Below are 14,445 nucleotides of genomic sequence, written 5' to 3' on the forward strand. Positions count from 1 at the left end.
TAGTAATTGCTAAACAAATTTCATTCGCTTTGCGCCAATCGTGGGCTTAACCAATCGCCCCCAAATTTTGGGAGGTTGTTTGGAACCCAAAAAATATGTTGCTGATTGGATCATCATTTTCAATTTTCCCATATAACTCGATTCCACCTTAATGATTCTTATTTCCTTTGGACATAAATTTTATTGAAAATATCATCTCATCAAAATAATGATGTTTTCAAATTAAAATTGATTTTGTTATTGATTGGCAAACTTAATGGACAACAGTAAAATTAAGCATTCTTCAACAGTTTTCAGTCAAACAGTTCGTTGTAAGAACTGTTTTGTAACATGCTAGCTTTTAGGACATAACACTTTATATCAGATTAAAGAATACTTTTCAGAAAATGAAAATGATATCAAATTACAAGTTAAAAGTTTATTTCTGTATGTTTTATTCAGCACTTTTTTCCTACCTTGATTAGTTTGTACTAATAACTAATTTCAATTTTAAATATAAATTCAATATATTGAAAAAAAAACCTTTAGATTTTAAAGCGTTTGTCGTGCCAGATCACCATCTTGGCATGTATTTTTAGATATATTTGGGTAATTCTCTACCAACTCACACGAAATCGGGAAAAGTTGCCCCGACCCCTCTTCGATTTGCGTGAAACTTTGTCCTAAGGGGTAACTTTTGTCTTCGAGGTCCGTTATTCGTGAGGCGGTACCTTCCTTTTGAACATGCGAAAAAGAGGTGTTTTTCATTTGCAGTGATAGAAATTTGGTGTCAAAGACTTTTATGTAAAATTAAACGCTCGATTTGATGGCGTACTCAGAATTCCACGTATTTTCATCGAAAAACACTAAAAAGTTTTAAATTCTCCCATTTTCGTTACTCGATAAAAAATTTGTAACATGTCATTTTATGGGAAATTTAATGTACTTTTCGAATCTACATTGACCCAGAAGGGTCATTTTTTCATTTAGAACAAAAATTTTCATTTTAAAATTTCGTGTTTTTCTAACTTTGCAGGGTTATTTTTTAGAGTGTAACAATGTTTTACAAAGTTGTAGAGCAGACAATTTCAAAAATTTTGATATATAGACATAAGGGGTTTGCTTATAAACATCACGAGTTATCGCGATTTTGCGAAAAAAAGTTTTGAAAAAGTTACTTTCTGCGTTTCTCTTTGTTTCGTCGTCCGTGTCTGTCGCGGGTGACCATGAACGGCCATGATCGATGACGACCAACTTTTTCAAAACTTTTTTTCGTAAAATCGCGATAACTCGTTATGTTTACAAGCAAACCCCTTATGTCTTTATATCAAAATTTTTGTAATTGTCTGCTCTACAACTTTGTAGAACATTGTTACACTCTAAAAAATAACCCTGCAAAGTTAGAAAAAACACGAAATTTTAAAATGAAAAATTTTGTTCTAATGAAAAATGACCCTTCTGGGTCAATGTAGATTCGAAAAGTACATTAAATTTCCCATAAAATGACATGTTCCAAAATTTTTACAGTCGAGTAACGGAAAATGGGAGAATTTTAAAACTTTTTAGTTTTTTTCGATGAAAAATACGTTTTTCGAATTCTGAGTACGCCATCAGATCGGGCGTCTAATTTTACATAAAAGTCCCTTTGACACCAAATTTCTATCTCATCACCGTTTCAGGCTGCAAATTATTGAAAAACACCTCTTTTTCGCATGTTCAAAAATCGAAGGGTCGTACCGCCCTCCGTCACGAGATATCAAAAACGGACCTCGGATTCGTGATCAGGGACAAAAGTTACCCCTTAGGACAAAGTTTCACGCAAATCGAAGAGGGGTCGGGGCAACTGCTGTGTGAGTTGGCGGAGAATTACCCATTTTACTAACCGTAAACCAGAAGGTGACATTGATAGCCGGGTGAGTTTAATAGGTTAAAGATTTGTTAAGATAATTAATAAAACGAATTTAAATCAAATGGAATGGTATGGAAAAAAATTGAGCTGGGCAAAAACGCGTTCAAAGTACTAAAGAAGTTGGTTTCAACGAATATTGAAAAGTTTAAAAAATCAGTTAACTTTAAGTTGAAAAAAAACATTAATAAATAGGATTACTGAAATACTCTCGAATTGTCATACTTTTCTCCATAGTAATAAATTCAAATCAGATAAAAACATCTGCATTTTTTAAGTTCTATAGACAATTTTACAATAAGAAAAGTTTATGTTAGTGTATATGTTACAAATTTTAACTGTTATTGAAACAGAATACAACAATTCAGATTTGCAGTATTTTGATTAAAGGATGTTTTTTTGGAAAACCTGTACTGCCGTTCTACGCATAATTGTCCCATGTTCAAAAAAGTGCAACTGAACAAAGTACCATATTTTATGTGTTTTTTTAAACTTAAAAATGTCATAAAGTCAAAATCGTCCAAAACTTACATGGGACAATTATGCGAAGAACGGCAGTGTATGTGTAAAAAAACACAAAAAAAATATCTAATACATTTTGATCAAACTTGGTACTTTTTTCACGTTACCACAAATTTGTAAACATTTTATGAATAGTTGATGAACGTAGTTAACCAAACATTTAATCATATTTTTTTCAAATGAACCATTAAAAGTAACTTTACTGAGCGTCAATTTAACGTTAACAATTCAACTTGCAAACATGTAGGTAGAAATTGGTGAAAAACAAAATCTTGAGACAAGTCTTACCGTTCAAATAATATTTGAGAAATAAATTGAAATCCTAACAATGTCTCCCCACTTTACGGTATTGTTGGCTTTTACTTTTGACCAATATTTCTAAAAGTGCTCCAAACATCATCTGGAAAAAAAAAACAGGAAAGTTCATTTTATCAGAAAATTAGGATTTGCTTGCAAAATTACTCAAACTGATAGCTCGATGTATGATAGGGAGTTATGGTTTTTGCAAATGGTTAAAAAACAGATTTTGATTTTAATATTGATTTGTTATTTTAAGCTTTTTGCCTTCCTCACCTTATTAAGGAAAGGCTATAAAATCACTCAAAAAATGAACTTCTAAATACGAGCTTCTAGACCCATCTTCGCGTATACATATCGACTAAGTGTTATTTATACACTTTTTTTAGGCCAGATCTCAGATATTTTCATTAAAATGTTGTCTGGATCTATCAAATCAAAATACCTATCCAACGAGTCCAAAACTTCGAAGATCTGATAAAGTGTCCAGTCAACGTGGTTTATGGATGGTCCCAAAAACGCAATCAAATCTTGAAATTTTACTAAAATGGGATTACAGAACTCGAATTTGATGTTCAAAGTAATCCGATCATCCGAAGTCCCATACAAACCTTCGGATAATCGAAACTTCTGATAATCGAAGCTTTGGACAATCGAGCCTGGACTGTACCATTTTTTTGACTATCCAATCAGACAGACTTCAATAGTTCTTGTTTAATACCACATATCAATTCAATCAAACTTGAAATTGCTACACGTGCCCTTACACTTATTGTAAACTCCTCCACCATGATTGATAATCCCGTCATGAAAAATCGAATAAATTTTCACCTCTTTCAGAGGGTTCACGCATATTCAATAAAAACGTAGATTATTTCCTGGAAATAACTCATCATAAAACAATTTATAGCTGATTCACCACTAATTGTCCCACGCCAAGCTTCTTCCCCTCATCGACAGTTGACCTTAACCAGCGCTCCTGCCATTAATTGATGGAATTTGTCAGCAAATAACAACATCTCCACTCCACGCAACGGATTAGTGTTAAAGCAAACGCTAACTGTTTATGTAAAACAGTAGCACTTGTTAGGGTAAACTAAGCTTGAAACAACAAGCCGCCAAAACCGACGAGTTGAAGCCTGCCTGGGAGATTGCAATAATTACAATGTGTTTCATGCTGACGATTAACACCTCCGTGGGGGCACTGTGAAAATGAGGGGTTGAAACTTACAACAATACAACATAAATTATTTGGCCAGATTAAACTTTTTGAGAAAATTCCAGCTAAATCATTAGTCGATGACAAATTTTTAGTCTAACTTTTCAACAGTTTCTCTTAAACAGCTAGTAGCTTAGAGCAAACACTCGTCAAAGGCGCGCGATTGTCGTGCACACGATTTTGAATGGCAAGTTCAAGTGCAGCAACAACGACGACCAAGACTCCAGCGCCGACGACCTGCGCCGCTGCATCCTCGTAGTGTGCACCTGACGACCGTTGACTTGTAGAGTGTAAATGATGCATTACTATATCTACTACTAGCCGGCAAGACTACTCTTTGGAAGGAAACCCCCGCCAAACTCTGTTGAGTCTCAGGTAAACAAGTAGACGATTGATTGCAGGCAGGCAGCAGCGGCAATCATTCGGTTCGTTTCGTGTCAATTACAGCTGATGCTCGGAAGAGGGCTTGGAAATGACTCGTTCAGATTATCTTGGTACGAACCTGGAAAAAATGGGAGAAAAAGTTGCAAAAAAGGGTTAGTACATGCAGGAAAACAAACGATTAAGTCATTTCATGCGGGATAAACACAGATACTTTGGCTAATGTGAGGAAATCACCTGAGATACGGATGAGACGCTGGGAAATGGGATTCCAGGGAAATGAAGAATGAACCCAAATGATCCTTTGCTTCAAATCGATATTTAATTGTATAAAAATTGGTTGGTTGGTCGGATTTATTTCGGAGAAAAACGCGTAGTTTATCAAACTAAACTGGATATCTTTATTGAACGCATGCATTTACAACGGATGACGCAACACACTTGTTGTTGTTGTTTTGCAGCTCTGACAGCTGCGCGTGAGGTCGAAAGGGGTTCGGCCGACTAGGTCGACTTGATGACGACTACAGGGTTGTTCATCTCAACATTATTTAGAACAATTTTTATTTGTTAGCTAAAGCAAAACTTCTGGGATATCTAACCCTAAATTAATTGTAGACTGATTTAAAATATATATTTACAACAATTTAAATCAAGTTTATTCCATTTTACAAGAAAACAAAAAAACTTGTTTGTTCGAGATTTTGTAGACTTTTAATTGTTTATCGCAGTGAAGAAATATAAAAAAATGAACCAAATTTTCAACGAATAACAGAAAGATCTAAGGATTGTTAGAAAAAATGGTTTCGTTTTTTCTTTGCTCTTTCAAAAATTTGTATTAGACTTTTATTCAACAATTCAAAAGAACAGCAATCCCACATCTTTACATCCCAACTCTCCCTTACGCCATAGTCTCCGCATTCGGATTGGCAGATTCGTTGTAACTCTCCGCGTCCGAATCTCCACCCTGCTCCCCTCTCCCGAAAACTCTCCTAACGGCAGCCGAAACTCGCTTCGCCGATTCGACGATCGTTTCCACCACCGTGCTGAACCACGAGTGAACCTTCTGCTGCTCCTCGTCCAGTTCCTCGACATCGGGACCTGTGGTTGCATCCCGCTTCGCTCTGCGCATCATCGCCGGTGCCACTGTAGTCGTCACCTGCTGTCTGCGACCCCCACAAGGAGATCGTTTACTTCGGATGGACCGCGGGGTTGAAGTTCCGTCCGAGACCTCGCTGGCGCTGTTTGGTTCTGGGTCTTGGGTTTCAGAACTGCTCGAGTCCGAGTCGGAGTCGGAGTCGGAACTGGAACTGGAACTTGAGTCGGATCCGGAATCTGATCCTTCTGAATCTGAGTTGGATTCGGACTCAGAGTCAGATTCCGTCGCGGCTTGTGAATCAGATTGCAAGGTGGAAACCGATGTAGATCTGACGCTGTTTGTCGATACACTACGATTTTGGATATCATTCTGTGAGCTCTGCTTTATCTCCCGCTTCATCCGAACGTCATCCGTATCAGCTTCGGCACCATCCTCCGGTGGTGGTGGTGGAGATCCTCGACCGCGACCTCCTCCGCGTCTTCCGCCGCGGCCACCACCTCCGGGACCTCTCTTACCTTTACCTCCACATCGTGGCTTCTCGGTTGTGACATCCTCGTCAATCTCCTGTGGAGATCGCTTTGCACGGACCTCTTCAAGCGATCTTTCGTACCGCATCGGCACCTCGTCATCCAACTCGTCAGCGGACTTTGCTCCAACGACAACACCTCTATTGCTCGTATCATCCGATTGTGATATTGTGTGCGTCTTCAGCGATCCATTTGGCTTCATTCGACTTTCGCTCAAGTAACCAGACACCTTCTCGTCCCATGACTTATACAACACTGGTACCATTCGCTTGTTTCCTGCCTTCTTTAAGTCCCCTTTACCAAAACCCACCATCAGCTTCTTGACGTGAGCCTTGTGAATCTCACCCGCGGTACGCCCTCTGAACGATCCGTCCCGTTTCATCTCATCGTCGCTGGTCATAATCGAAACCGTCTCGTCAGCCGCCACGTACTTCAGCGATCGTCTCCTACGGCTTGCCGCGGTTGTAGCCTCGGCCGGTGTCGGCCCATAGTTGTTCACGTTCGACACCGAGTTGATCTTCACGATGTTCACGTTCGTTCCCGACGCGGAGTTCGTGAACAGTCCCTGCGATCGCAAATATTCCAACACATCGATCGTTCTTTTCTTTCGCACCAAGTCGTCCTCGAAGCTGTCGGTTGATCCCTCCTTGACAGCATCGCCAAATCCTTGCTTGGTCGCAAAGCTTGTGTCCACTTTCGTTCCGAAGAAATCTGATCAAAAGAAGACTCACTTGTGAATAATCGTTCGAAGCGATATCCCGACGATCTACTGACCAACGCTGTCCTGACGTTCCGATTGAATTTTGATACCACGATCGAGAAGTTCCTTGCCCTTTGCCACCGCCAACGCTATTCTTTGTAGGGCATTTTGTTCTGCCTCAACGTGGTTCTGTTACATCAAATAAGACACAAATCATTCATAACTCGAAATTTTACTCTTATTAAAAAAAACTCACTTCAATCAAACAGGCACAAACAACCACTAAACAACCTAAAACTTTCTGCATCTCACCACTTTTAAGCTGCTTGAAAGCAACTGTCCAATCCGGTAGCGGACCAATCACTCCCAACTGGTGAATACTGTCGAACTAAACGACACCAGCGGTCACCGGTGAAATTTATATTCTTCCATAAACATTTCATCTCGATAGCGGGATGCGGTACCGGAAGTTGTCATCCCATCCCAGCCCCACTATATCATGCATGTATACAAACCACGATTGGATCTATTTGGTGTATCTCTTGGGCAAAAGTTGCATGTTCAATGGAAATCACTTGTGATGAATGAATAGTTTACATGAGTTTTGTACGTGGCGAAGATTGATTTGCTAAAATTTAAAATAAATTTTAAATAGTCTTTTAAGAAAGCATGTTCTATTAAAGAACAATACTATTTTTTATAGTAGATAAGGATAAAGTACAAAAAAATGTATATGTTCGACCATTGATCAAGTTTTACAAATTTCACAAAAAGTTGCATTATTCATCATTTGCAATATGGGAATCAAACGACGTGATGTTTCGTATGTAGTTTACTGTAACACAAATACTCAAATTTTCACAATTTATCGAATATTTTTTGAAATTTCGAACATAGAAAAAACTTGGAAAAAACACACACAAAAAATGTATTACCGCCATCAGGGGTGACATTGGGTCTGGGGTTGATATTGAGTCAAATTTTGGCCGATTTTTGCGTGACATACTTTATGGATGACGCCAAATAACAATTTGTCATGTAAAATACTTTTTACAAGAACATTCTGTTTTGCAAAAATAGGTTCAAACGACAAATAATAAAAACATTTTCATTGCATCATAATTTTTAGTGTAAAATGCAAAGAATAAAAAAAAAATGAGTATTTAACACTTAAAATTCTGAAACAGTGAAAATCTACTAACACTTTGAGTCGTTTTAAAGGTGGAAAATGCGGTATTTTGTGAAAAATTTAAAATAAATTGCCATAGCCACTGGGAAAATTAATGCAAAAAACGCGTCATTCAATACCCATAATCAATTTATTTTAATTTTTGTTGATATATGACATTGGGTCGAGACGGTGATATTTAAAAACAACAAAAATATGGAAACCTTGTTAATTAGACCATTTCACGTGAAAAAAAATCTTAAGTACAATTTTTGAGTATTTGAGTACTCCAGAATAAATGAATAAATTTAAATATTCATAAATGTTTTCTAATTTTTGCGGCAAAAAGTAAATCATGAAACAATAGTAAAAATTTCTGATTGAAAATACTTTTGTAATTTTTTAATGTTTCGCCATTTTTGAGTAATATTCATTTTAAGGCAATATTTTTGGAAAAAATGTATTTTTTCCTAATTTTAAAAGTAATGCCCCTTCCCTGAAAATATTTTTTGGAGAAAATCAGAAATATCCATTTTGCACATTATTGTTCCGATCTTTGGTTTTTGAGAAATTGCCTTGCAATTGAAAATTATGAAAACTAAGTTTTCTGAGTTTTCTGAGTAGGGTTAACTTCTATTCCATTTTATTGTCAAAAAATAAAATTCTATAAAATTTCACATAGGTTAGGATAGTCATCAATGAGACACTTTTGGTTTTTAACTTTCATCGTTTTTTTGTATTTTTTACCAACATGTATTAATGAGCTTTTTGTTGCATGTTATATATTTTTATGTGTTCTACACAGTAAAAAATTGTGTAAATTTGAATGGTATAATTTTGGAAGGTTGAATATTACATCTTTTATGATGTAATTTTACCTCAATTTAGACTGAAAAAGCGACATTACAACAGAAAAGTGTTAAAATTACACATTTTCAGAGGTAAAATTACACATTTTTTCTGACATAAAAGATGTTCCCCTTTCCAGATGTAATATTACAATGATTTTTTCTCTGTGTAACATTGACCAAAATATGAGATCGATCTTACGTCTACAGCCAGAGTTATTCAACTGTCTCATTGAAGACGCACTTGGCAGGAACAATAAGACACTCTACGAAAATCAATACTTTTTTAGAAAAACATCATGTTTTTGTGTTGTACCATTGCAGGTGGCTTGCCTTTAACATATTAAATCAATTTTGCCAACTTAAAACTTTAATTAACAAGTGTTATACTTAAAAGTATTTTGTAATTTGTAATTTTGTAAAATCAATTTACACCAAATAACTTTATATTTTTGGTTAAATGTAGTTAAAACTCAATAAATATGTCAAAAATCACTTCCAATTCATGTTTGGAAAAATTAACACAGATTTTGAAAAGTTTAGTGTAAAAAAATCAAAGTGTCTCATTGTTACCCATGGGCTGAAAGAAGTGGGGAACAATGAGACAGCCCTGGATTCTGGGTATATTCTTAATTTTGGTCAAACCTAATGAAAGGACATTGTAGCCCAACTCATTTCCTAAGGGATGTCGAAAGAAATCTGAAGAAATATTAGTTTTGGTGTCAATGGCAGCCTACGAGCGAAATAGTAGTTTATGCAACAAGTTGCAAAAAGAGGATTTTTTCAGCACGAGTCGTACATTTATCCAACGAGGTTCACCGAGTTGGATAAATACGAAGAGTGTTGAAAAAATCAAGTTTTGCAACGAGTTCCATACAACATTTTTTGCAATTCCGAAAAACACCCATTCAGTGAAATTTTATGTCAAATTTTCATGTATTTTGTCAATAAATCGTTTGAATCAAAAAAATGTTGAAAAGTGTTACTTTTCGAAACAAGTGCTGAAAAGTTCAACTTTTCAGCACCAATTTCAGTGCTGAAAAGTAGAACTTTTCAGCATTTATTTTGAAAAGTGTTGCTATTCGATTCTTTTATTTTTGATACAGAATAGTAGGCTATTTCGTCGTTCAAGAATGACAGGAAAAGTAAGTAGTTTCACGACGGAATTGCAAAAAAGTATTTTTTGTCCATAATTTACTTTTACACCCCGGAATCAAACATTCCTGAATAACTTTCCAAGAGATCGTCCATAACCATAGCCACTATTATGGCAGACGTGTATCCAGTAGATACACTTTTCCCCCAAATTTGAGCCTGATTGGTTGAAACTATGACTTGTGAGAACCATTTTATCATTGTTCCCCTCTTTGATGACTACTCTACCCTATTCATAAAAAAATCAGGATTTATAAATTACTAGCTTTTCAATGTCAATGTCTCAACTGTAAAATAAACACAAATTTCATCCCAAATAAAAGTTTACAACCTGTGACGGTCTAAAATTGTGATTCTATGAATAAAATAGTCGACTCCGATTCCAAGGTTCAAATACAAGTGATAAACTAAGCGATGGAAAGCATTTTTTTCCCAGTGGATACATTGATATATCAAACTTTTCAATCAAGTCCAAAAAATCAGACATTTGAAAAAAAGGTATTCAAGATAAAATGGACCATATTTGTCCCCCATCTGACAGTTCAAAACATTTACTGGGTTGGATCTTTTCCAACCAGAAGCATCCGATTTGGTCAACTCTCCCAAATGTTATAAGATTTTCAAAAAAATAGGGGTCAAATGACTACCGGAGCGTTTAAGTGTTAGTTTGAAGTTCAGTGTATAATTTTGTACGATATCGAACATTGAATGAGAGAAACTATTACATCTGGAAATAAATATGAGAAATTCCTTAAATTCAGTCTAATTAATAATAATGCCGGGACCCCTGGTGTAGGGGTTCGATCCCAGACGGTCCCGGTGGCATTTTTCGAGACGAGATTTGTCTGATCACGCCTTCCGTCGGACGGGAAGTAAATGTTGGCCCCGAACTAACCTAAAGGTTAGGTCGTTAGCTCAGTCCAGGTGTAGGAGTCGTCTCCCTGGGTCCTGCCTCGGTGGTGTCGCTGGTAGGCAGTTGGACTAACAATCCAAAGGTCGTCAGTTGGAATCCCGGGGTGGATGGAAGCTTAGGTGTAAAAAGAGGTTTGCAATTGCCTCAACAATCAAGCCTTCGAACACATAGTTTCGAGTAGGAATCTCGCAATCGAGAACGCCAAGGCAATGCTGTAGAGCGAATAATTTGATTTTGATTTGATTTGATTTGATTCAAAAATAATTGTTCAGTTCAGGCATGTTTAAACAACTAGCAACAATCAGCTCTCCCGCTCAAATCGCGCACATTTGATCAACATGTGCGACTATCGTTACTTGGTTACAAAACTTGTAACCAAGCGTTAGTCACAAAGTAAAAGTGAAACTTGCTGTTTGTTGCCGCAGCTTCCCACGGATAACAATCCGTCCGGACGTCAGCAAACGCCCCGCGCCACGTCGGGACATCTAACCTACTGACCCCCGACCACGCCAGGTGACCAAACACGTGAGCTCGCCCTCCAATTGCTAACCAATTAATGCGTTCCCTGTCACTTGCATTCATTCCACTGGACGAGTGACAATGTCGATTCCCTCACCTGGGAGCCTTAGTTGAAAGGAATTCGTCATTCCTGATACGGTCGCGTGTGTCACGTGTCCGGATCGGTGATTTACACTGTCGACCCGACTAGGCTCTAGTCTGGATGAGGTATAAAACCGCGGAGAAGGGCTCGGATTGATGTGTAATGACTTGCCATGCACCCTGCCGCCGGAGATTGATTGCCGGTAATGAGGCTCCCACCGATTGTTGCTTGATATTCCGCGGCTGATTGTAACTATTAGTACAACCGGGGTGTTCCACTTGTAATTAGTGGTGTGTCTGCTATCACGTTTAACGCATTTTAACGCTCATATGATTAATCGTCTTATTTTCATCAGCTTTGTATGTGCGTTTTTGTTGGAGTTAGAGAAAAGCTATCATCACTAGAATAGTCGCAAAATATTCAGAAGCCGGAGTTGGATTCATATTAGCTAAATCAACCGAAGATCGAATAGGACTCCAACTGAAAGAAGTAAGCCGGAAGAAACTGAAACCTTCCCTATGTCATAGTTTAAATTTGTTAAGTAACTCCGTTGACAGATATTGGCCTTCACAGCGGTACATCTGAGACACTATAACAGCACGCCCCAAACACAAAACACTAGAAAACATGCCTGGAATGACGAGCGAACGTTTACTGCCAGCTAACATCCACCTCATTACCGTCGGCGTCGTTAGTTACTACCGGTATGAAAATGTTTTCGCAAGAAAATGCCTAATAAAGGTGTTTTTAAGGGATGGTCATAAATAACGAAAAAAAAAATTACTCATAAATTAAGGCTATATTCACATTTTGTGATGTAAAATTACACATTACAGTAATTTTGTACTGTGTTAAAAAAAAGCCTAATTCAGACGTTTAAACTTGGTATAACCATGCTTATAGATGATATCTAGAGTTTTTTTTTAAAAAAAGGTCTAATAAACTATTGTCTTTCATATGTTTATAGGACCTATTAAAAAAACTCTAGAATATTCTATGTCCGTCAATTAAAGTTTTTTTTTCAAATTAGAAAAAAAATTGTCTTCTTGTTACGTAATTTATGGCCCACCCCATCTAATGTCTGTGTGTTGAAATCCGTCAACCGGCCGGCGGCGGCGCTACCAACTTCCGGTAGGCCATTCAACAACGTCTTCTCACCACCAACAATGCACGTCGTAACACATGTGCAGCGGGCACAACACAGCACAGCACAGCACATGCCGCAACAAAGTGAAAATGTAAACAAAACTAACCTTGGCCGTCAAAAGCTACGACCACGGGCGCTGCCAATGTTGGTGGCTGCGGACGGTGAATGGCCGCTTCTCGGGCAAAGGTTGAGGGGTGAGTTTTTGGCCTTGCTTATTTTAATTCATTTATTTGATTTTGGAGAAATATATTATTCATTCGATTTTGGATAAAAATCCCCAAGAAGAAAATAAATAACAGTAAAGTTTTTCATAAGAATCAAAATAGGATCACATACCTTTAAGAAATCTCAGCCCGAAACAACAATTTGCTTCCAAGATCTTTGATCCGCCTCAAAGCTAGTATGAATTGGAAGTTGCGGAGTAGACAAACAGTTCAGCACACAGTAAAAAATTGTGTAAATTTGGAAGGTGTAATTTTGGAAGGTTGAATAATTGCCTCTTTTATGATGTAATTTTACCTCAATTTAGACTGAAAAAGCGACATTACAACAGAAAAGTGGTAAAATTACACATTTTCAGAGGTAAAATTACACATTTTTTTCTGACATAAACGATGTACTTCTTTTCAGATGTTAAATTACCATGATTTTTTTCTGTGCAGTTGGTTATTGCAATACACTAATGATAACACTAAACAAAATCAAATTTCACTAGACAAGTAAAAAATCAGATTTCAAGCTCATTGTTCAAAATTTGGAAGCAAAATGTGGCACATACATTATTTTGCTACTACCAAAAATTTGCAAAATATCAATGCATTTGTGATTCTTTTTTAACAAATGTTTAAGTCTTTTTCCGATCGGTGGTCCAAAATTTAAAATTTGCAAAGTAGTTAAAAGTTTCCTATTTGACTGAAAAACATCAACATAAACGTTATACAATGTATTTTGAATAGTTTACAATCAATTGTAGAAGTTTTTTTTATGACAATTTTTATTTTCATCACTTCAAATAAAATATCATCAATCATTATTCACTAGATTGTAGTATTTTTGCATATATTTTAAATTAGGCTTCTTAGTAGAATTTTTGTCATTGGTTCCGCATACGATTAAGCATTGCTTCAAAATTTGAATTTTTCCAAAAAAAATGAGAAGCTAATTTTTCTTCTTAAAAATGATATTAAAGCCAAAAAAAACTTCCACATAAATAAATCTTTCTCTTACAGCCAAAAGGCACCTACCCTATTGTTAAGTCCATTATCCTATTATTTCGTACAAGAAAAAGTAGATCACTGACAGACATTATCAGCAAATCGATTTAGTTATCAGCTACGAAATTAAGAATAAATATAAGAATTATCTATTTTTATGTGTTTGAGGGGACAAAAAATCCGCATTTTTCAAGCCATTCAGAAGTATGGACCAAAATTTTTCCGACGAGTTATGTTCTTTTTTAAACAGTGATATTTGCATTAAAAAAATGTGACATCATTGTTTTATGTAAAATTTAATTCGCAATCAAAAAGTAATTTAGATTTTTTTGCTTAAAAGGTTGGTTTTGAAATAGTGTTCACGATTGTCTATTCCTAAAAATGTTATTTTTTCGAAAAGTTCAGACAATTTTCTTAAATTTCGTCTAAGAAACACTCGATTTTACATTCAAAAAATGAGGTCAAAAAAATTCAAAATTAGTTTTTGAGAAATTGAATTTTTGTGCTAGCTTCTTTGGTGATTGGGAATGCCCTCACAAAGTTTGAGCCAAATAAAAAAATACAAAAAATAAAAATGGTCGAAATCAGCCGATTTCGTAGAGAATTGCTCTTTTGGATAAGATTCAAACATTCTTCAATTGTTCTAACTAAACTCGATGTTCCCGGTAACTCCTAAAACCTCATTTACAAGCCAGGTGAAGGTGAAGGTTGAAGTAAGCTCATTGTTAACAACTTTACCGTAGAACTGAGTTAATTTCGTTGATATCAAACC

The 14,445-nt window shown here is 36.4% G+C and overlaps 2 protein-coding genes across 2 annotated transcripts in view; both read right to left on the reverse strand.

Moving 5' to 3' along the window:
* Positions 1 to 14,445, reverse strand: part of LOC6032427 (ATP-binding cassette sub-family G member 1) — a 78,073-nt gene that overhangs the window by 32,709 nt on the left and 30,919 nt on the right. The window lies entirely within an intron of this gene.
* LOC6032422 (nucleolin 2) lies at positions 5,086 to 7,016 on the reverse strand. Its single transcript, XM_001842971.2, has 3 exons — positions 6,884 to 7,016; positions 6,702 to 6,816; positions 5,086 to 6,638 (listed from the first exon to the last, which is right to left on the reverse strand). Exons 1-3 carry the CDS (start codon positions 6,932 to 6,934, stop codon positions 5,203 to 5,205), a joined length of 1,602 nt encoding a protein of 533 aa, XP_001843023.2. The 5' UTR covers positions 6,935 to 7,016; the 3' UTR covers positions 5,086 to 5,202.

Source organism: Culex quinquefasciatus, chromosome 2, assembly GCF_015732765.1.
Source record: "Culex quinquefasciatus strain JHB chromosome 2, VPISU_Cqui_1.0_pri_paternal, whole genome shotgun sequence".
NCBI classification, from domain to species: Eukaryota; Metazoa; Arthropoda; class Insecta; order Diptera; family Culicidae; genus Culex; species Culex quinquefasciatus.

Excerpts from the sequence above, each read along its gene's own strand:
- LOC6032422 (XM_001842971.2), bottom strand. The coding sequence starts at position 6,934 with ATGCAGAAAGTTTTAGGTTGTTTAGTGGTTGTTTGTGCCTGTTTGATT. Across the intron at positions 6,817-6,883 it reads TTTGTGCCTGTTTGATTGAA|AACCACGTTGAGGCAGAACA; the intron begins GTGAGTTTTTTT and ends TTGATGTAACAG. Across the intron at positions 6,639-6,701 it reads GGAACGTCAGGACAGCGTTG|ATTTCTTCGGAACGAAAGTG; the intron begins GTCAGTAGATCG and ends TCTTTTGATCAG.